The sequence below is a fragment of the Phalacrocorax carbo genome, chromosome 8 (assembly GCF_963921805.1).
Source record: "Phalacrocorax carbo chromosome 8, bPhaCar2.1, whole genome shotgun sequence".
Classification (NCBI taxonomy): Eukaryota; Metazoa; Chordata; class Aves; order Suliformes; family Phalacrocoracidae; genus Phalacrocorax; species Phalacrocorax carbo.
Window position 1 is genome coordinate 30,308,832 of NC_087520.1, and position 21,301 is coordinate 30,330,132.

Below are 21,301 nucleotides of genomic sequence, written 5' to 3' on the forward strand. Positions count from 1 at the left end.
CCTCTTAGTGGAAATTGTAGGCAAGCATCAGCATCACTTCAAGTGTGGCCCTGACCTTCTTGTGTTTTCAGACCTGCATCGCTAACTGAAGTCTCCAAAGCAGTTTGCTGCTGCCATTGCAGCTGGGCTGGCAGCACAGTCCAGGGCTGAGGCTCTGCTGCACCAAGCACAACCCCAGCCTAGCAGCAGTGCCATAAATACTGGACAGACTGATGCACGTGGAAATTTGCTCTTCACTTCAGTGAGGCCTCAGTCAAACATAGTACATGTAGGAGCATGTTGTTCCTGTAAGAGAACTGTTTTGAACACAGCTCAGAAGGCACTTCTACTGACTGCAACTTCCAAGCCAGACCTTTGGGGATTCTCTTTTCCATCTTTGCCAAGTTTGCCACATTCCTTGGACCACCAGGCCAGGCAGGAACACTCCCAGTTTTTCGTATGTCCCCTTTGAAATAGTAACTTTCTAGAGCATAAGCTGGCTTTTATAGAAGAACCAAGAGTCATTAATGGCATTAACTTTAGTGGCAATTACAATAACATATTCTTGACTGTTGGCCAGATTGTTTAGGTCATAGGGTAAAATATTCTTCTTATGTAAAGCCCTGCAGGCCTTCCACTGTGCTACAGGGGAAAAAGAAAGGGGGAGGGGAAAAAAAAAAAAAAAAAGCCCCCGACCTTATTTCCTGATATTTCAGGTAGAGTAAGGTATACTTTCAAGGCTTATCTCAAATTGTATCCTCTCTTACTCATGCAAGAAAATTATTAAAGCCATCATTAGAGATGGCAGGTTAATTTAAAAATTACTAATACCATTTTTGTGAAATGCAGGGGCTTTTTTCCCCCTCCCTTTTGAATTAATTAGCGATCATTTATTCTAAGACATGGTGCCAGCAGCTCCCTTCTGTTGATGTGTGGCCATACCCTTGTGCTGTGCACAAATGTCCTGGTGCTGGCTGGGAGCTAAGTGCCCCTGGTGCTGTGCCACCTTCACAGAGGCATTCCCTTGCAGGTCAGTTATTTTTGTTATATCTTTTATAGCAATCTAGATAGAAAGTACTTACTATTGAATTAAGTTCACTGATCTCCAAGGCTGTCTTAAAAATTAGCTGTGTCAGTTAAAACAGATATCTGTACTTGATGCTACAAGGTAGTCACTGATCTTTGGAGACTTCAGAAGTTGCCATTGGCTCTGGCCACCAAGAAGCCCTTTTGTGTGGTAGTGCATGGACATGTCCCCTCAGAGCCAGGCCCAGCTCCAAAATCATACCTGCTTGTGGTGCCAGCAGTGCCTTGGCCTCCCATGGTGACCCAAAACCTTTTGGCAGTGTGCTCATGCCTGTGTGCACCCATCCTGCCCGGCTGTGCTGGGGCTGGATGCTCCTGCAGTTCTTGCCAGCAGGAAAATTGCAGGTTAAATTGGTGTGTTACAGCAAAACTCCTCAGAAATGAATTCCTGAGGAACGCTCGCGGCCTGCTGTCCTCGTCAGGGAACCTTAGCTCATCGTGTGAGCAGCTGGGCTGCTTTTGAAGCTTTTCCATGCTGGATGGACCACCCATTCCCATCACTGCCCTGGCTCCCCTGGGCAAGCAGCTAGCGTCTCCCCAGGGCCGCCCGCACCCCCTGCTGGCAGCTCGTGGTCAAAATAGTGGAGGGAAAGGTCAAAAAAAAACCAGGAAACACCCCAGATTTTTTCTCGGCGGTGTTTGGTTTCTACAAGGCAAACACCAAGCATGTGACTTGGCAGAGGAATCTGAAGACTCTGTTATTCAAAGGACAGTAACACTGAGGTGTGGTAGACATGTAAAATTCCTTCAATTAGCTGGAAACAGGAAAAAAGGTCTAATTTTAAAGCAATGTTGCATTTGCTAAATAATTTATGCAAGATTCAGTGTTTTGTTATTTGACATATGATTCTGTCAAGCAACGATGCTTTTGAAAAGTTGCCTAGAGGATCAGAGTTCCCATTCAACAGGGAATTAAAAAATGTTTCTGGAATTTTGCTTTGCAGTCGGGAATCTATTTCCTTATCTCACATTGTACAATTTATTTTTCCTAAAGCAGTGTGCTAAATTATTTGTTATTGTTGGACTTGGTCAAACAGCTTTATCTCTGGTGTAGTCATGAACTGTTGGAGTAAAATCAAGGATTAATTTGTCGCAGTGTACTCACCAGATCAGCTGGTCTTTAGGTTAACTGTCAAAAGACAATATTTCTGCTAAAAACATTAGGGAAGGTCCCTTGAACCTCCCTGAAGTTGCCTAAAAACTTTCTTCTTCAGGATGTGGCAAAGTCAGTTCAGAAAGGCTTCTCTGAGGTCTCCGTCAACAGGCGGCATGGAAGCAGGTGGCAGTTCTTTAGGTTAGATTTATATACTTCGGCTATTTTTATCGGTTTCTGTCTTATAAAACCAGAGTTGACATTCTGATTTATTAACTACCAAGTCTGCAGGACATACAAGCTTTAAAAACATGGAATGAGCTAAAATGTTTGTGATTGCAGTCTGGGATGAGAGGCTGTAAAAGGTGGGCCAAGTAAATGTGACAAAATGGAACTGGTAATTTGAATACGTACATTAAATTATGTGTGAAGTAAAGCAAAGCTTAACATAGCTTCAAATGTAACTTATTTGGTGAAGTAGTAGTATAAAGAGAACCAGAAACATGTTTTTTTCATTGCAATACATTTTTATTTAAGGAAGAGCCTATAAAGGATGAGGTTCACCAAACAGCATTTTATTGAATAAACATAGTACAGATGATGACTTACAATATGGAGAGCTTAGTGAGTGATACTTGTTATAACCAATTCATTACCACTGTGTAAGTGGCATATCTGATTTGTTAAGATGAACGTTATATCTAGCCCTTAATGGAAATTTTGTAGTAGAAAGATACGTATAATTTAACAGTAAAGGAACCTGAAAATGTGCAGATCAGTTAATTGCTATGAGGGATGCTGTGAAACACCTCAAGCAGGCATTGATTTTTAATGTTTCTATTGCAATTTGAAGGGTACGTCATGTTACGAGTGCTCCATGGAAAACTGTGGAGTATTTTACACTGGCTGATTTATGTTATCATGCACAGTGCAGAAGATGGTATAAAATGTGCTCTGGCTGGATAGTGGTAGCAGAGCCCCACCAACATGTGCGACTGAATTGCAGTGCTTGTGGTAACCAGTTTTTGTCTTTAATAAATTTTATTTTTCAGCTTTGTTGCATGTTCTCAGCATTGGTTGTCCTTAGTATTTTTGGCACTGATCTAATTTTAGACACAATTCATCTTTCTGTTTGCTGGCATTTCCTTAATGGCTTAAAACCCAAATGCATCCTGAACCGACAAGGTGGCATCTCCCTTCTGCCTGGCTTGAGCAGCTCCTGGCCTTTTGGGGTCAGCTGGAGCATGGTGTGGGAGGACCTCTTCTGCTGGAAGAGCCTGTGGTCCCATTTCACTTTGCTGGATGATTTCTCAAATGTTCCCGTCTTACCAACAGGGTGTATTCATGTATTCAGAGTGTGTGAGTGCTCATGGAGGCAGGTGAAATGGTGCAGGTGTAGCGTCTGTGACTGTATCACTCATGTTGGTGGGACATGTGTGCGGAAGAGGTGCAGGCATCTGTTTCAGTTGGTCACCAAAGCCTGGTTGGCATGGTCAGCATATCTAATGGGTGCTTCCCCTGCAGAGAGGGCAACAGGGACTTAGGAGGGCCTTCTCACCTCTGCTGCCTCTTCAGAGAGCCCAAGTGTGGGCAGGCCACAGTGCTCCATGGAGCCATTGAGCACAACTGGCTTCAGGCATGTCTAGGTGGCCACCCATGGCCAGGGAGTGTCCTAGACTCATGAGGACGTGGCTGCAAGGCCACCTCTTATGACAGGCAGCTGAGTGCATGCTGAGGGGTCTGACTGTGGCTGGCTGCCTGTATCTCCCACCCCCACTGCCTGCTGAGAGCCAGCTGCCCTGTGCGTGGAGCTGCCACCTGCACAGCCCCAGGGTGCATGGCCTCCCTTGCACTGGGGGGTTTCTGGAGCTGCCAGAGAGCTCAGTATCCTTGCACACTAATGTGCATGAAAATCTGTGGGTTTTTTGGCAAAGACGTTTGTGCTAGCCCACACTCCAGTCACAGAAGAAGGTAAAAAATACCTGAGAGACCTGAAGGTCAGATGCAATGCTCTTGTCTCCCAGCTAGGTCTGCACAATGCAAGGCTCATCTGCCCAGCTGAGTGCCTCTCGTTAGTTCAGCGAGACCTCTCACGTCCTGTGGTATACTTGTGCTTTGGGGGTCTTCAGCTAGATAATATTTTTTTCTTGTTTTTACTAATATTGGGGCTTGGAGGTGGCGGGGAGAGGAGATCATTGAGAATTAAAATTCAGCACATGCCTTTTCTTTGTGGGCTGTAATTAATCTTGCCAACTTTTAAAGCTTTGAGAATATGGTTAAGTGATAAAACACTAACAACTTTATATGACAGAGAGTTAGAGGCTCCCGCTATACGTGCACCGGAGAAGATTAGAAAAGAGTGTTTGCAGGATTCACACTAAGCAGCAGAGAATATGGTTGAGAATTGTTGCACCGCATGATATAAAAACCACATTAATATAATGAAAGGTGTCAGGAATAATGTGAGAGGGCTGTAATTAAATGTATCTTAATAAGTGCAACATCCTTCTTAAAGCTCTTATTTTTTAGACCTTTCAAACTTAGAGGATGTGCTTGCTGTTGGCAGGTGGCCTGGGAGGAGAGCTGGAAAGTGAAGCAAAGGACAGCCGGGCCCTGGAAGAGAGGCACAGTGTGACAAGCCAGGAAGAGAGAAATGAGGAAGATGAAGACATGGAGGATGAGTCAATTTACACCTGCGATAACTGTCAGCAGGACTTCGATTCACTGGCAGACCTGACTGAACACAGGGCACACAACTGTCCTGGAGGTAATGTTAAACTAGCTTTACAGTTCTGACAGGTGGTTAGCTGGGTAATTGGACATAGCAACAGCTTGAGGCCTCAAGTGAGATTAAAGAATTAATAATGTAATTTTACAGTTAATGTAATTTTATTGTGGTGCCTTGGGTAGCCTTTGTTCACTCCTTTAATAAAATTAAAATAAAAGCAACAGCTTTCCAATTGGAATCTGTCAGTAATTATGTTAGACAAAAATGTTGTGGGTTTTTTTTAATGCTAAAAGTTTCAGGCAGGGTATTTTTCCCTCTCTCTCCAAATGTAGGAAGATTAAAAAAGTTAAATGACTGGCGTGTGCAAAATGCCGAGGAAGAAAGGCCTCTGAACCCCATAAAAAAACATGGTGATTTTGGAGATTAAAATTCATAGTGCGAGTTTTGTAATCCCACCCTAAAAATACACCGTTCTCCCTAGGTTATTATTGCATCGTCTTTTAAATTTTATGGAAGTGAAGACAGCATTAGCCTACACTGATCTTGATTTTACTTTCTGTAAAGTAAGAACAAACTCAGAGCATTGGTGTGAACAATTGCAACATATCTTGCTTTTACATGACTGCCTTTGCATGGGCAGCGGTAGCAGCAGGTATTCTGCAGAGCATGCTAAGCTGATTTACAGGGGTAAATTGCAGATTTTACCAAAGATTAAATAAAATCTTAGGAAGGGGAGCGTAGAATATGTTCATATCTATTTAAATCAGAGATTCTCATCCTTCACCTTCCTTGAATACTCTGCCATCACTTTTTTCCTCCGCACTTATCTAAAATATTTTTAGGCGGTTACTATTATGGCAGATGGATAGGTCAAGGTTGGCAGAGGGCAGAAGGGTCAGTTTCTCCTCTGGTGCAGCAGTATCCCATTCTCTTCTCCCTGAGTGCATATTCCTCCCTGGCCACTTAATTTGTTTGGTAATTAGTCCATGTCTTCTACTCTTCTTTTTGGGCATAAGTAAAATGATGATCAGCCAAGAAAAAATATGGCAAGAGTACAGCAAGGGAGGGAGGGTCAGGCAGGGCCTTTGGCTCCGTCTGAGTCACACCCTGAGAGCATCCTCCCCTGTCTTGCTCTGGTCTGCAGAGATGAGGTCCCCCTGCTCTTGTTACTATCTGCTTGGTGGGAGGAAGGGCAGAGGGACGCTGGAGCTTTCCCCCAGCCTGCAGGTGGATAGGGATTGCAGTCCTACGCCTGCCCCCAGGGGTCCTTGCTTTGTGCTCTAGTTTAAACACTATGTAGGCTGCAAACATTAAAGTACCTAAAATTGAAAGGCTACTTCTCGCAGGGTCATTTCTTGTCCAGCTGACAACCACGTTGTTGGTCTGAGACTTCTGCAAATGACGTTCATGCTCTACTGCAGGGTAGTAAGCAAGAAAATGCCATTGACTGGAAGAATCCTTGTTTTCCAAACTGGAAGGTGAGGTTCACAGCCCATGTGGACATTGGTCCTTTCCAAAGAAGCAGTTGCAGGGACAAGTTATTCCTGATGCCATCCCACATGGGGAGCAGGACAGGCAGGATCCTGCCAGGGTGGGTGGGCAGCCACACAGCTGTAGGGCTTGTTTCCAGTGGCTGTCCCTGGGCGGCTACTGCTCTATCACTGCCCTGCCTCCTAAGTTGTGCTCGTACACATGGTGCTGGGGGTCAGCCCCACCAAAAGGAAGGCTATTTTTACCCCAGGTGTCTGCTTGGGTCTGGTTCACTGTGTGGTCTGCACTCCTTTTGCCTATAATACCTGCCTGACACATCTGAGGTTGTAATGCAGTGCCTGACCTCTTGGCAAGCTAGGTTTTCATGTCTTAATCTGAAGCAGGGTTTTCAGTCGTGTCTACATGGCTCCAGATCAATACAGGTAATATTTGTAGCGATAATATAGCCAGGCTGATAGTTCAAGATAACTAATGACTTCCTTTGGGATACTGAAGTTAGGAAGGTACTGTAGCTCAGGAGTGTTGCAGGATTACAAGAGATCACTCCAAAGTATAGGATAAACCATCTATTTCACTGAAGTCCCTCAGAAATTCATTACGGCTCTCTGAAGTTATAATACAGTTTGAACGCAGCTGCTTTGACATGTAAGGAGGTAACAAACAGCCATTTCCCCCCCTTGCTTTTTCATGTATTTCAGACTTGTTTCTTTGAGGACAAAACACTGCTGAAATTTAGACATCTCTGGTAGCATTAGTGTGTGGCATTCCTTTTGATGTCAGTGTAGCAGAGATGTTCTCCTTCTGACAGAATTAGGTGCCTTTTATACCTTTTGCTCATGACTGATGTCTGTGATTGCAGGGTGTAGGTTTCCAGTGTCTACAGGAATCTGAAAAGGGTCTAAACAGGGGCAGCTTGTGTTGAAAGAACATCACATTTCCTTACCAGCTCATGTCTTCCCTTGTCTCCCAGCTTGCCCCCACAAATGAGCTCTCCTGTAGCAGTCCTGGAAATTATGCCTTAAACAACTAGCGAGCATCTTGAAAAATACTCCAAGAATAAGCACACCCACCTAGTGTATATGCTGGATGTGTTAAGCTTTTAAAATGAATTCAGAACTCGCTGTATCACATGTCCCCATAACTAGAGAAGACTAAGTAATTGCCATCAGCATCATGTGCAGTCTTTTTCATATCTTTTTTTTGCACACTGCTATTACAGTGTAGGTGTGATAGCGTGATGCTATCTTATAGCATTAGTGACAAGAGTAAAGAATTGCACATGGATTTACAAATTACTGTGTCCTCCAGCCAGCCCCAGAGGCTGCATACATCAAGCAACTATTCTGCAATATATCATTGTCTGGTGGCTGATGCCGAGTTGTTTGTTGTCTGATGAAAAGTGGCTAAAGAGCCACGAGATTTGCCATTTTGCTCGTGTGTTTTAATCCACCTGCATTAGCCTGGGTTTAGCTCCAGTATTTTATTGTGTTGGTTTTGCTTCTTCCACCCATATCACCCCTTTCCTCCCATGGGTCAGAATATCTCCGTGTAAACTTTTTTCCTCAGTTTCTCAACTGAATGTAGAGTGTTTTAAAGCAAATTAGTGCATCAATGAAGTGGACAGAAGTAGGTTACGGTGGGGTCTCTGAGCATTTCATGAGGTCCTCTTCTGTTGTTGATAACTTTACAGGTTGTCTGTTTCAAACAGCAGCAGAGCTATATATGGATATTGCCAGCTTGGAAGCAGCTGATTTTTCTAAACTACTGTACGGTAGGAACTAGTTTATAATTAAAGTCTTGCAGTTGCTCCTTTTAAATGCCCTGTAACTTGTACACTAGGCTTACATCTGAAATTAGGTATTATAACTGTTTCATGCTAGTGTATATTTTTGCATTTTCTTGTATTTCACCTGCTACGAGAATTATAATTGCCATGCAGCTGTATATGCGGGATGCTTATCCAGAATGGCAGCTTGTCAACAAGTGACGTCTCATGAATGTTTTTGTCAGGTGGCACTTTGTACTTCCCACTGACAAAGAGAGACTTGCATGTATTTCCAAAATTAGCCCTCCCCAAAATTGTAATCTTTTGTTGCACCTGATTGGCAAGTGAGAGATTTTCTGTCTTTTTGCTGCTGCTGTTGTTGTTTCTTCAAATTAATGAATTACTGATCATCCTCCACAAAATAAACTGAAATACAGTTGTGAAAAAGCAGAGTGGAAACTTAATTATACACCTAGTTTATACAGCTGTGGCTCTAATGACCTACTGGCCCTAATTACTGTGTTGTGGCTCAGCCTGAGTGCTCTTGTCCTTGCCAGAATTCTGCTCCTTTCTCTTAACCTGACTAGTGTTTCAAGCAAAAAAAAATAACAAGTTTCCTTTTTTTATTGTCTACATTGTTATGCTGAAACACAGTTTTCCTTCTTTCCAGAGGTTGTAGCAGTGTTTTAAAATTGGCGCCAGAAAAGCTCAGCAATATCACAAACTGTAAAAACATGGATTTTCCCTGGAGACCTCAGTTCTCACTGTCTAGATCTGAAAATGGGCACCGGGGCAGTGTTTCTATTGTCAATCACTTGGAGGGCTCTAAGCGCAGGCTCCTCTCCTTAGTTTGCCCCAGGCATCCCCCCTCCAGGTGCAGGGGCAGCAGGGCTCCTGAGGGCTTGGGCAGCCACCTTGGTCGCGGTGCCCAGGCGCTTCCCACGTCTCTCTGTAATCAATATTTGTGCCCATTGGTGCCAAGAGCACTGAAACCCCAGATTCTTGCAGGGGCACACTTGGCTGGATGGTCTGGGCTCCAGCTCCCCTGATGGCTGTCATGCAGGTGATGTTTGAGTTTACCTGGTGGTTCCCACCCAGCCTGCGAGGAGGCTTTTTCCAGGACTTCTGCCTCTACATACCAGAAAATTAATGTGCTGATAAGGTGCTGGGCTGCCTGGCTTTCTATGCAGGTGCTCAGTGAAAAACATACTTATCATGTAGAATATAAAGCATATTACTGTATCTGAATTTGGATCTGAAGGTAAACAGAAGCGCAGTTGCAAATTTAATGGCAAGGCATATGGTAACCTTTGCCGATATGGTGGTTTCACAGTGCATCGTGTTTCCTGAGCTGCTGCTTGCCACAGGCCAGCGAGAGCTCTGGCACTGCCCTGTGCACTGGCTGCTAGCACTAGCTCTGCACCCACGCAAGGTGTTTGGCATGAGTGGTGGCTACCTGCGAAGATGCTTTTAGTGTAGCTTTTAATGTATTGCATATGTTTGTGAAAGTTGTTCAAAGTGTTATGCTCCCTAACAGTGTTGCTTATCCGGCAGATCGGAGGGTCATCCAGCAGGTGAAGGTAGGTGAGACCCCTGGGCTGCTCTGCTCCGGCTGGGGCACGTGGCCCTGCGCTCAGCCCTTCCGCTCGGGGAGGCATTAGCGGGGGCTGAGCCACAGAAATTTTTTCTCTGGCTGTCTCTTGGATTCTGCAGGCATGATGGTGCCTCTAAGAGTTTGCGGGGGCGGGGGGAGGGGATATGTGAATTTAAAACAATGCTTGCTCACCATAAACACCCAGCTCAGGATTTGCTTTGTGGCCTCACGGAGGGTCTCCCTCAGTGAGGACATGGCAGTGAGCCAATGGCAGATCCCCAGCTGCGCAGGAGCCTGTGCAAGGAGCCGGGCAGTGTGCTCACAGATAAGAGCGTTCCAGTGCACCAGCCACCACCCCCTCAAATCACCACTGCTACCTTTGTGTCGGGTCCCTCTGGGGACGGTGGCAAGGGAGGCAGCACCAGGCACTGCATGTGCAGATAGGAGCGCTGCCAGCATGGCTGCAGGCAGTTTGGTTGCATATAACCAACATCCCTGGTAGGAGGGGAGGTAATGAGCTATCTCTACCCCTTTCTCAGTCTCCATGTAGCCAGCAGTCATCATGGAATGCCTGGCTATGCATTCTGAGGCTGCACAAACATTTAGCAAGGACAAAGTCGTTCCTTAAGCAGCGTATGTTTTTCACAAAGGAAGGTTTTCCCTGACATTTTTAAACATAAGGCCCAGTGAGGAGCTGAGGGTGACATGTTAGCATACTTGTATCAGCAAGGGACTGTTTCATTCTTGCTACTTTAACTGAGTTCTTTTTTCTTCTTTTATCTAGTTCAAAATGTATCCTGCAAAGTAAGCACAGGTATATTTGCAAGTGGATAGAAGAGAAAGTGGATGCATGTTTTAAACGAGGCCTCTTAAAGAAAGCATATGTCCTTTTGAAGTCTTGAGCAGTTTGGCACCTGGCTGTCTGAAAAGCCACTCTCACCTCCTGATATGTTGCTGCATCAGAAATGGGGAGATGAACAAAGGCCATGAGAGCTGCTGCATGTGGCAGGACCTGTGTTTGGGAACTGCAGCCTGTTCGACTCCCCCCTGTACCAACCCACAGGTGCACGCAACCCTTCTGGGGTACTGGGGGTGCCCGAGTTCCACCTCCCCTTCTCCCCCCACTTCAGATTTCTGTTTGCAAAGGATAATCCATTGCCACCTTACAGCAGAGGGAGTGTGGGTCTGTGTAGGGCAGGTTTGTTTCTTGGCATTATAGAAATCTAAGTAAATAATAAATGTGGTTTTTTTTAAAAAGAGGAGTGAGGGGTTGCAGTGGAAAGGCTCCTTCCAGGGCTGGAACCTGCTGAGTGCTGCAAGGGCAGCCATGCCCACAGGAAGGAGGATTGCTGCTGCCCTAAGCAGGTCCCAGCATTCAGGAGGTTGTAGAAAAAACCCAGTATGTGAAACTCAATTCAGAAATGCAGTGTGGATAGCCTGGAGACTACGACAGATGCATACTTGTTATAAAGTGGCCTTTAATAATGCCTTAGAGAGCTCAGTGGAAAATATGTTGGGGTTGTCCTGTTCAGATGTCCAAGAGCATAGATTGTGGCTAGGGTGCTGCTGAAGGGCATGCGTTGCCTTTGTGTGGGTTGTTGAGGGACAAAACTGCATTGGTCGTATCAACAGCCTTGGTGGATTCAGAGCTGCCAAGATCTTCAGACTGCAGATGTGAGCAGTGAAAAAGAGGTGCATTGAAAGTCATCTTTTTCCCCACCGATTTCTTCCCCTATCCCTTAGCAGACCATTGGGTAAGTAGCCTTCGTATAAGGATGGCTGTACTGGGCCAGCCTGATGGTCCCATAGTGCTGTTTCCCCAGAATATTCTCTTAGCTGTCAGCAAACTTATTTGGGAAATTCTTGGTGCTTTTAATTTAAATTCCTCAGATAATCTTCTTCCATTAATTTCTGTTTTCAAGTTTCTTGATGAAGCAAGGTATGCATTTAGCTTTTGCCATGGTGGGGACCCAGAGTTCAGTTATGCTTTGGGAAAAAATATCCCCTTTTGTTCACTTGAGCTTTGTCACCTTCTTTGGTTCCTCTGATGGAAGAGATAGTGAACAATTACCCCTTTTTCACCTTCTCCACCCACTCGTGCTTGAGCAGACTCCTTTTGCTGCTCTCTCTGCTGTCTCCAAATCCATATTTGCAATCCTGTTACTGATACCTCCTGTATCTTGACCCAGAGTGAGAGACTGAGGCACGTGGTAAAGTATGGCTGATAGGATAGCGAGTGGGTAAGGTGTCTCCTTCATCACTAGTGCTAGAAGTGTGGTCATGTTTGTGTGTCTGTCCGGGTTGCCGAGCAGGAGGCGAGGGATAGTACTTGTCCTGGTGTGAAGACCTGGCAGACAGAAAGATGGTGTCTGGCTATGAAGGAAAAAAAACAATTAAGACTTCAATGTTTATTAAGAAAAAAGCAACCAACAGTGCATTTCAAGCACTCATCACACAACAATTTTGCTGTTGGAAGTAGTGGGATTGAAAAAGTCTTTCTAATGTTGATTTCTTTGAATTTGTAGAATATAATTTTTAAAAAATCAATGAAAAATAAAGGAAGTGTATGTACAAACATTGTAAAGAACTCCAATCTTTCATTTTTTTAAAACAAGCTCCAGAAAAAATCCCCACAGAAGTTCTGTAGTGCATATTTGAATGCTTTTGTAGTAACCTCATTAAACTTGGCTTGTCTGCAGATACAGCTGGCATGTTATTAACTGTGCCCCAGGCTTGGGGAAGCCAGAAAGCAGCCTCCACCCCCTGGTGCTGGCTGGCTTTAGGGAAATGTGCCAGCATGGGTTGGTCCTCTTCAGCTGGCTAGCTTTGGGAGCACTCACTGGAGCATCTCCACATGGCCTCTAGGTCCAGGAGCCCAGGGCTCAGCTTGCCTCAAGTGCCAACTTGAGGGAGGGCTGCTTGGTGTCCTCCTTGCTGGCCATAGCCTGCACTCATGCAGCACAGCGGTCCCTTGTGAGCAGGATGGATCCATCGAGGTACACGGCCTCCCTCATACGGACAACCTCAACCAGGTGCCTGCATTCTTTGTAGGGCCTCACACCTTTCTTTACTCTGGGCTGGCAAGAAGCAAATTAGCAATCGTCTGCCAAATAGTTTATCTGTTCTGAAAAATGTTGTTATTGGACTGAACCAGTCAACTAAATTGAAAAAAGGAAATATTTTCCCTGCACCTGCTGGACAGCTGTTGCTCTCCAAGCGGGGTTTGCACATCAGAAGACCCCCACCAGAGGTCTAAGCAGCATCTGACTTCCTACAAAGCTTTGGCAACAAGTATGTATCTTTTGAATGCTGTTTCATTTAAATAATTTTAATAGATTGTTTTAATAGTAAGGTGGATTTAAAAAATAGATTTCATATTTTCATATTCAATTCCAAATTGTTGAAAATGTATTAAGTAGAAATTTAAGTAATCTGTATTAAATATAGGTAATGTTATTCAAACTTCTTGCTTATTACAACAAGCTTTCATTGTCTTAATGAAAAAATTGATTTTGGGTTTTCAAGGCACTTGGCCTGTTCGTGTTAAATACTTGCTAGGGCATTTGAGCACTTTGTAATTTTTAAACATCTGGACTAGCAGCTCCTTTCTGACACAAGGAAGTAGATTCTTATTTTTATCATCATGGAATTAAGAAGAAGCCACTTTAATCCAGCTTAAGTTTTGGCTGTTATTGGAAGGAGTATTCCTTCCTTCCATCTTCTACCTTATGCTGGTACAAGGTTTGTATTGTCTTCAGGACCTGCCATTGCTGGCAATTAAAAGGATTAATTTTCAGTCTGTGCAGCTTCTGGATCTGGTGCCCAATGGAGCAGGACAAGCCTTATGTCAACATAAGGGGATAAGGTCAGGGTTTGGGGTAGAATTCAAGACCTTCCCCCTTAACAGCCTGAGTTACTTTGGATGAAAATTACTGTAATTGTGGCTTCATCAATTTGGCTAATGACATGCATGAAACTGGTGGAAAAGCCATGGTCTTGAATCCAGGTGGGTTTTGTTGCTGGTGACACCTGTAACTGTGGGGGTGAGCTTCCTCCTGATGGCAGTATTTTTTTGGCATGTGAGTCCATCTTTTCTTTAGGATTCCTTGAAAATATTTCTCAGAGTAATTGTGAAAGACTTCTTGGCTCCTCCTTATGTTGCTACTCAGTTACTGTTAGCCTTGCTGAGGAGGACATAAGGAAAGGGTGAAGAAGCCCATTGCTTTTCTCTTCTCCAGGGAATCTGTTACATTAAACATTTGAATAGGTTTTTGAACATAATTCCCAGTCATTTCCTCTGCAGTGAACTCAGTTCACTTATGCAGACTTTATACTAATGATATCTCTTAAAATAAATGAGTTTTGATATAATTTATATTAAATGGTCATTTTAGAAATCTACATCTACTAATTATTCATTAGAAAATTTGGAAAGACAGAAGTAGAATAAATTCCCTTTATGACCTTGCTGTCTACAGAAACATAAATGTATACACACCTGTGTTCATTTTCTCTGAGCAAAACTGAATGTAGGTGATTTACTGGACTCCAAGAGTAGGCTAAGCAGATTTGAATTAGATTTTTCAATCTGCATCAATAAACTGTAGTAACCAACCAAGCCCAAACCAGCCAAAAATTCAACATGCCTCTAGGACAATTTTTTTTAGCATTTACAATGATACTCAGCTTGTCTCTGTATCGTATGGGATTTTGCTTTTGTGAGTGCTTCTGGTTGTATCCTCAGGTTGACCGTTCTCTTTCCTTCCCTCTTCCTGTTGTCTGTGCCGGTATCCCTGTGGGCTCCCTCCCGAAGGCTGTTTCCTTGCTTCCTCCTTTCTGGACTGCCACCATTTCATGTCTTGCTCACAGCAGTCTTCTCCCTGACACTGTGCTGGCATTTGCTCCTTCTTGGCCCCACATGTAACTGGGTCACTTCACAGTTTATACATTTAAGTTACACTTTACCGTGTTAGTGTTTTCTTCTTTAATCTCAACTGCGGTTGCTCTTTTGTCCATTGTCCCAGAGCCGGCTCTTCCTTGGGGCTTTGTACACATGCAGAGCCTTCCTTGAACAGTCCCATGGGACCAGCATCTGCAGATCTCCTCGAGGTGCTGTGAGAAATGAGACTCTTCCATGTGCTGATTCAGAGCAGTCTCAGCTAGGTTCAGACTAGCTGAAGACATGTGTTAGTCAAATCTTTGTTCACAAAACCTAGCAAATTATTTAATTTGCATCCAGATCCAACCTGGATAGCTGCTTGATCTCACCATACAGCCCTTCTCTACCGCTTCCTCTATTACAGGCACTTGCTGTGGTTTGTTTTACAAGAGCTAGTTCATGTAAGTATTGCTTTCCATTAGGTGTTTCAGTGGTATCCAGCATAACTGGGTTTGATTTTGACCAGTGCCTCTGGTACATATAAATAAAGCATACAGTGTTCCTTGCTTTTTATGGAGGCGAAACTGTCATCTTTAGGATGTAGTCACAACACTGTTGCATTCCTAACCCAAAATTTAAAACAAAAGAAAGTGAAAGTGACTAGGATTTTCTTGTCTCATACCTTAAATGAAAGAATGCTGAGTTTTCTGGCTGCCATTTTAAACCCTAGAAATGCAAACAACAAGAGAGAAGATGCTTTTTCTCTTGATAAGTAGGTATACACATACATATCTATGATGTACAAAATGCTTCATTTTACGCTAATCAGTTCAGTTTTGAAGACCTGACTAGCTAAAATTTGCTGTATTGAAAATAACATCATTAGTTTGGGGCAGCATCAGTCTAAATTAAAAGAGAAATGAGGAGAGCGGGCCTTACAGCAAGTTGGGGGGAGTGATTTTGCAAGTGGTACTGGAGTTGGGAAAAGTGTAATCCGAGTTAGCAAAACTGTTTGCTTTTCCAGCGGCTGCCACAGTAAGTGGCCATGCATATCCTGATCACCGAGTGACAGGTGGAAGACACAGCTCTCAGAGCTTGGCTGCTCCAAGCAGGGGGAGAGGGAGGGAAGGAGGATGGGGAGAAAAAGTAATTTGTGAACCTGCCCCTTTTGAGAGAGCAAATGCCCCCTCCCTGTGCCCAGGATCATTGCTGAACAGCCAGCAGCTGTGTCCCGCTCTTCTTTTGCTGTCAGAGAATGTCACTGTAGAAACCTCAGTAGTTTCAAGGAGCCACTATTTGTATATAGGGAATATAGAGGAAACTCATGGATAGAAATGTGGTGTGTGGGCTGCTCTGGATTTTACTCTGAGGAAGATAATCTCTACAAATGTTTTAAATTAGGCTATCCTTGATAATTCTGGTGGTATGGAGCCCAATCAAAATTTCAGGAAAAAACAAGTTGCTCTTAACAGAGCAACATAAAAAAAATGAAGCCATGAAAAAAATGAAGCCATGAAAAAAATGAAGCCATGAAAAAAATGAAGGGCTTAACTTTTGTCCTGAGGGTGATAAAACAACACCACACAGCTGAAAATCAGTCTGACCTTCACCCACGTGATGCTGTTGTCTCAGTCTGTCTTTCATTTCCTTTGGTTGAGTGCAGGCGATGGCATTCAGTAGGGAAAAAAGCCAAAAGGAGGTGGGGAGAATCCTTTTTTTCTCTGGAAAGGCTTTGGTGCTTGCATAAGTTGACTCCATAAAGAGAGTTGCTGTAAAACTTTGAATTATTTCATTATATTAAGGAAAAAAAAAAAAAAAAAAAAAAGAAAACAACCCAAACCTCCTTCTTATCTTAATGGCCAGTAATCTTATTAAGGTAAAGAAGACACATGCTGGGGGGGCAGGAGTGTGATATAAAACATTCTGTTTTAATTAAACCTAGAATTATCCAATGACAGTATTTTGAAATGAAGGCTTCACGCAGCAATAGGAAAGCTGCACATTCATTTAAAAACAGAAATTTGTACCCAAAGGGGACAAAAAAGGCCAATTATTTTTTCCAGAGATATTTTAACATTCTGTGTTGCAGGCTTTGCACAAACAAAGAGAAGGTACTCAGATACACTTATATTTACATATACATCAGTAAACCAACAGTTAGGGCTTGTGTATAAGCAATATTATTTATTTTCAAAATAGAGGTACTATTTCAATTGGTGAACCACTCATTTTGCACAACATCCTGCAGCGAGTGGTTCCCACCTAATTTTCCCGAAGACAGAGAATGAACTAAATGAATGGGTAAAATTCTGTGCAGAATTTAATTCTATTAAACAGCAGCACCAACAGCAGCACCAACGATGTGCATATGCACACCTTGATATTCCTTTTCACATCTTGAAAGCAATTAAAAGTGCAGTTCATAGATGTTCATCTAATCCCCTGCTCTTTCCATCCTTGTTGAATTTAAATGCAACCCAGAGCCAAAAAGTTGCCAGGTATTTTTTTTGTAAAATAGTAAGTTTTCCACACAGGCTTTACAAACTAAGATTGCTCTAAGTCCTGCCTACGCTACACTGCAGTTTTCCTGATTCATCTCATCGCACGCAGATAATGTCCTTTCATGTCATAGTCATAAACTAATCTGTTGCTTTATATTTTTGTGCTATAGATACCCTAGCTCCTGCAGCATGGAGAGAGTTAGGGGTATCTGCTATTTTCTTTGTTCAGTAAATGTTGCGTGTTTTAGGAAGGTCTGTAAGAAATGTCAACTTCTTGTTAAAGAGATAAAGACAGCGATTGGATTTAGCTGCAGAGATTAATCCCTGCTTTGTAAAGGTTAAGAATTAAACAATTTGTTCATTAATCTATTTGGGATGATGGAGATTAATTTGTGATTACAGCTTTTTATTTAAGTGTTGTTTGTCTGATGTGTCAACTGTTGTGGACACTATTTTATGTGGTGTTAAAAAAAAATAAAAGAACAGCAAAGCTAAAAGATGTTGGGACCTTTTCCTGGCGAGCCCTGCTACTCAGGTCTCCATGTGATATGCTGAAATGCAATTAGCATAAATGTAGAATTTAATAAGTTGTCATTCTGATTAACGCCATTAACTGCTTAACTACTGTAGAAATTGGCTTCCAAAGTTGCTTGATGGTAGCTGTTGCTCTCCACATCATTCCATTTGCTGTCTCACTGGGGATAATGGTATGCAAGGGAAAGCAAGAAGGTCAAGCATCTTTTTGTTTAGTCTCTTTGCACATTAAAAGTTCTGTTATGCATTTGGAGCTATGCTATGGTATCTGAGGGGAAGTGGTTCTCAGGTTGGGGTTTTTTATGGGTGGTTCTGTGTGTGTGAGGGCTGTAGTATTGTTGCAGACGACACAGCCACCACAAAGCTTGAATGGGGTTGAAAAAAGAGGTGTCCCCTACAGCCACCCCTTTCTCTGGCCCAGCAAGAAGTAGGTGCAGCGTGCTGTAGTGGGGGCCCTGAGTGGGCTTGCCCCCGACTTCCTGCTGCCCCATTTGCCTGGCCCTCCACAGTAGTGGAGCCGCCCATCTGTCCCCCTGTGCTGGCAGGGCAGTCTGGCTCTGCCAAGACCTCGCTGCTGCTTCTTGCCCGACATTTAAGGGAATGCAAAACCAGACTGCAGGATGCAGTCACATCCTAAGGGCTGGCACAGCTGCCTTGCGTGTTTTCACTCTGTAGCTAGTAGACTGACCTTTTAAAAAAACAGTTTCAGCTGCTGTGAAACACTGACAATAGCTTTAATTGATTTCATTTTGGTATAAAATAGCTATGGTTACATTTCGATAATGTAAACTAGCAGTCATAAGCATGGCAACAACAGTTCATGTTTTAGCTGACTGTTTGAGGCTGTGTACAAACTCAGGCAGATGTCACTGCCTTCCTGCGAGGCATTAGCACAAGATATTAATTTTCTTGTAAAATGAAAGCAGATATTTTATTTTTTTAAAGCAATTTGTGTTCTGACTGCATGAGTACCTTCACACCTGTCAGTTGAATCCAGTGTGCTTGTTCCCAAGGGTAACCTGACATCTGGGAAATTCTGCCTCAGCCCAGGTTGATCCCTTTCGCAGCATGTTTGGTATTTTGAATTGAAATGGAGTTACACCATCACACATCATCCTTTGCATTATTCTGTTCTGCTGCAGTATATTCCTGCTTTTATAACTTCCAGTTTAAATCCTGCTCTTGGGCTATTTCAGGAGTGTTGCAGTTATCTGTAAGCTGTCTTGCTTTTCACTGTGGGGCTGGTAAGCTCAAAAACATCTGCAGGCAGGGTCAGTCCAGCTTGCTAGTCTTTGGGGAGGATATTTACAAAGTTTCATAAGGCTTGGACCCATACCCACACCCATCCTAGATGCAGTGTCTACAGATTTATTCCCAAGAGCCTCTTACAGGCTTTGTTTGTATTACTATCTACAGTCATCCCACTGCAGAAATCATCAGGAGAGAGAAGTGGTCAAGAGTACTTAGAAACATCTGTTAAAAATTCAGACAAACACTGTACTGTCACTAGAAGCAGTTAGGATGGGGCGAATGAAATTTATCATGTGGTGCTACAGGAAAAAGGAACAATTTTTTTTGTTCCTTTTCCTTAAAATCAATGGTTTGGTCAGTAGATATAGGAAAACACCCCTGCAGAGCGCACTTGGGGCAGAAAGCTGCTTTTTACCAGTGTCACAAACTCACTTGAGAGCCAAACCTTGCAGTCTTATGGGAGCATTGTTTCCAGAGCACTCACATTTGATTCATCACATGCTTTCTACTTGTTTCAAGAAACCCTGCATTAAATGTGCAGACATAGAAAGCGGCGACATTAGGAGATAAAGGAATTTCTCTGTGACTTTTCTATTGCTTGCCATACCTAGGCATAAGGGAAGATGAAGCTGTAGTAACAAATTTAATGGATGAACTATCTGACTAGTTGCTGTTTTGTGTGTGGCTACATACTGGATTCAGTGAGTACTTGAGAAATACTGGCATTTGTCCCTGATGATGTATCATGAAGTTACAGGCAATTTGGCAGGGGAAAAAAAAATGTTCTTATGTATGAGGTCAGACTGGCTATGATGTCATGTTTCTCTATTGTAGTGGTCCAGCTCAGACCCTCACCCAACCCCATTCTCCATAGAGCACTCTCACCTCCCTTTCCCATCTTCTGCCTACAAGCAGGACAAGAAGCAGCACAAGCTGTGCTGGTCATAAGGGTGGCATATGTGTGCTGATTGCCTAGGACAGGCCCAAGAGCCAGGATAAGTGCTGACTTTGTTCTTAGCCTTTCTCTCAGCAGAGACATGAACTGGGGTCTCTGTCCTACCCAATCAAAGGTAGGTTTGCCAGTCTTATAAAAACTCAATTTCTATAAGAGAAACTCAATTTCTCTACGAGGCCTCTATCCCCAGCATGGTGTGATTCAAAAGTTAATAGGAAGGTGCAAACAGTTAAGACATATGACAGGCAATATGATCACGTAAACCTCGTTTTCTTAGGATGCCAGCCTGAAAAAGTGAACACAAAGCTACCGAGAATAAATGAGTCACTTCAGATTGAGACTTGATGGACAATGTTGGCTTTGTTATCACTCGGCAGGTAGCAAAGGGATAGGGTTAGGGAAAATTTCCAGAAATGTAGTAGGAGAGTCATTATTAGAAGGGTAAAGCTTCTGCTGCCACGTATCCCCCATAGTGGACACTGCATTACCCTGGTCCCTCCTCCTTTTAGGAGCCTTTTGAGGAAAAGTCTCCTGTGACAGGAACATCTCTCAGGTCCTTTCATCTGTAAGCTGCCAGGTGAAAGAATGGGGCCAGAGAACAAAAGATCCTCTGATACCACAGACAAGCTTTTGTAGGATCTGCCATGTCAGCTGTACAGGTCTGCTGTATTTTCTGTTGATGGTGCTCTTCCCCTGAGGATTTCCCTACACCTGGGAATGCCTGCCATAACCCGCACTGATATTTTTCTCAATGCCTTTCATTTCTGCATACAGGTGGAGCTGGGATATCACACACCATCCTTGCCCTTATTCTGTTCTGCTCTCCTTGGTGGTCCCAGCTTTCCTGGCTGGGAGCTTTCATCCCACCTCCCTCTCAACCTTTTTCAGGAGGGGCTTTGCAATTATTTATAAGCTAGTTTGTCCTGTTTTCTGACATTTTCAGTGTAGTCTGTGGAAAAGAAAAGCTAGGTATATGTTCTCTGGTTTTACAGGGAACAGAAAACTTGAAGAAAATGTTGCTGGTCTGTGTTAGCAAGATATTTTGGGTTTTTTAGGAGGCAGGGAACCCTCCCTTTAACATCAGCTGTCTTCTGAGTGGAAAAAGTCTTAGTGGCCTGTAACCACCTCTTGCCTTTGATGTGTTTGGAGATCCTGGAAGGGCAGGCGGCCAACTTGCTTGCATGCTTGTCAAGGGGGTGGCTGGCTGTCCTGCATATTCTGTACTCCCCCTTGCCATCCTCAAGCAGATTTTCTCTCTCCTTCCTCCTACCATGTGTCAGAATAAGCAGCACCCTGTGATTTATCTCCTTCTTCCACTTGTCATATTCTGGGGCTCGAGATTTTCCAAAATATGTCATGGTAATAGGCAAAGCTATAATGATTTGGGCATTGTAGCTCTACTAGAGGCATCCTTAGATTCTCTGAATGAAATAAACAACTATTCA

At 43.5% G+C, this 21,301-nt stretch overlaps 1 protein-coding gene across 3 annotated transcripts in view; it reads left to right on the forward strand.

Annotated features, from left to right (window-relative positions):
* ZNF423 (zinc finger protein 423) overlaps positions 1 to 21,301 on the forward strand; it is a 234,598-nt gene that overhangs the window by 65,475 nt on the left and 147,822 nt on the right. For 2 of the 3 annotated variants that reach the window (XM_064459426.1, XM_064459429.1), the window contains exons 3-4: positions 4,725 to 4,925; positions 8,068 to 8,148. In XM_064459426.1, coding sequence (XP_064315496.1) covers positions 4,725 to 4,925; positions 8,068 to 8,148 — 282 coding nt within the window. The remainder of the gene's footprint in view (positions 1 to 4,724; positions 4,926 to 8,067; positions 8,149 to 21,301) is intronic. The other variant, XM_064459427.1, reaches the window with a different exon arrangement.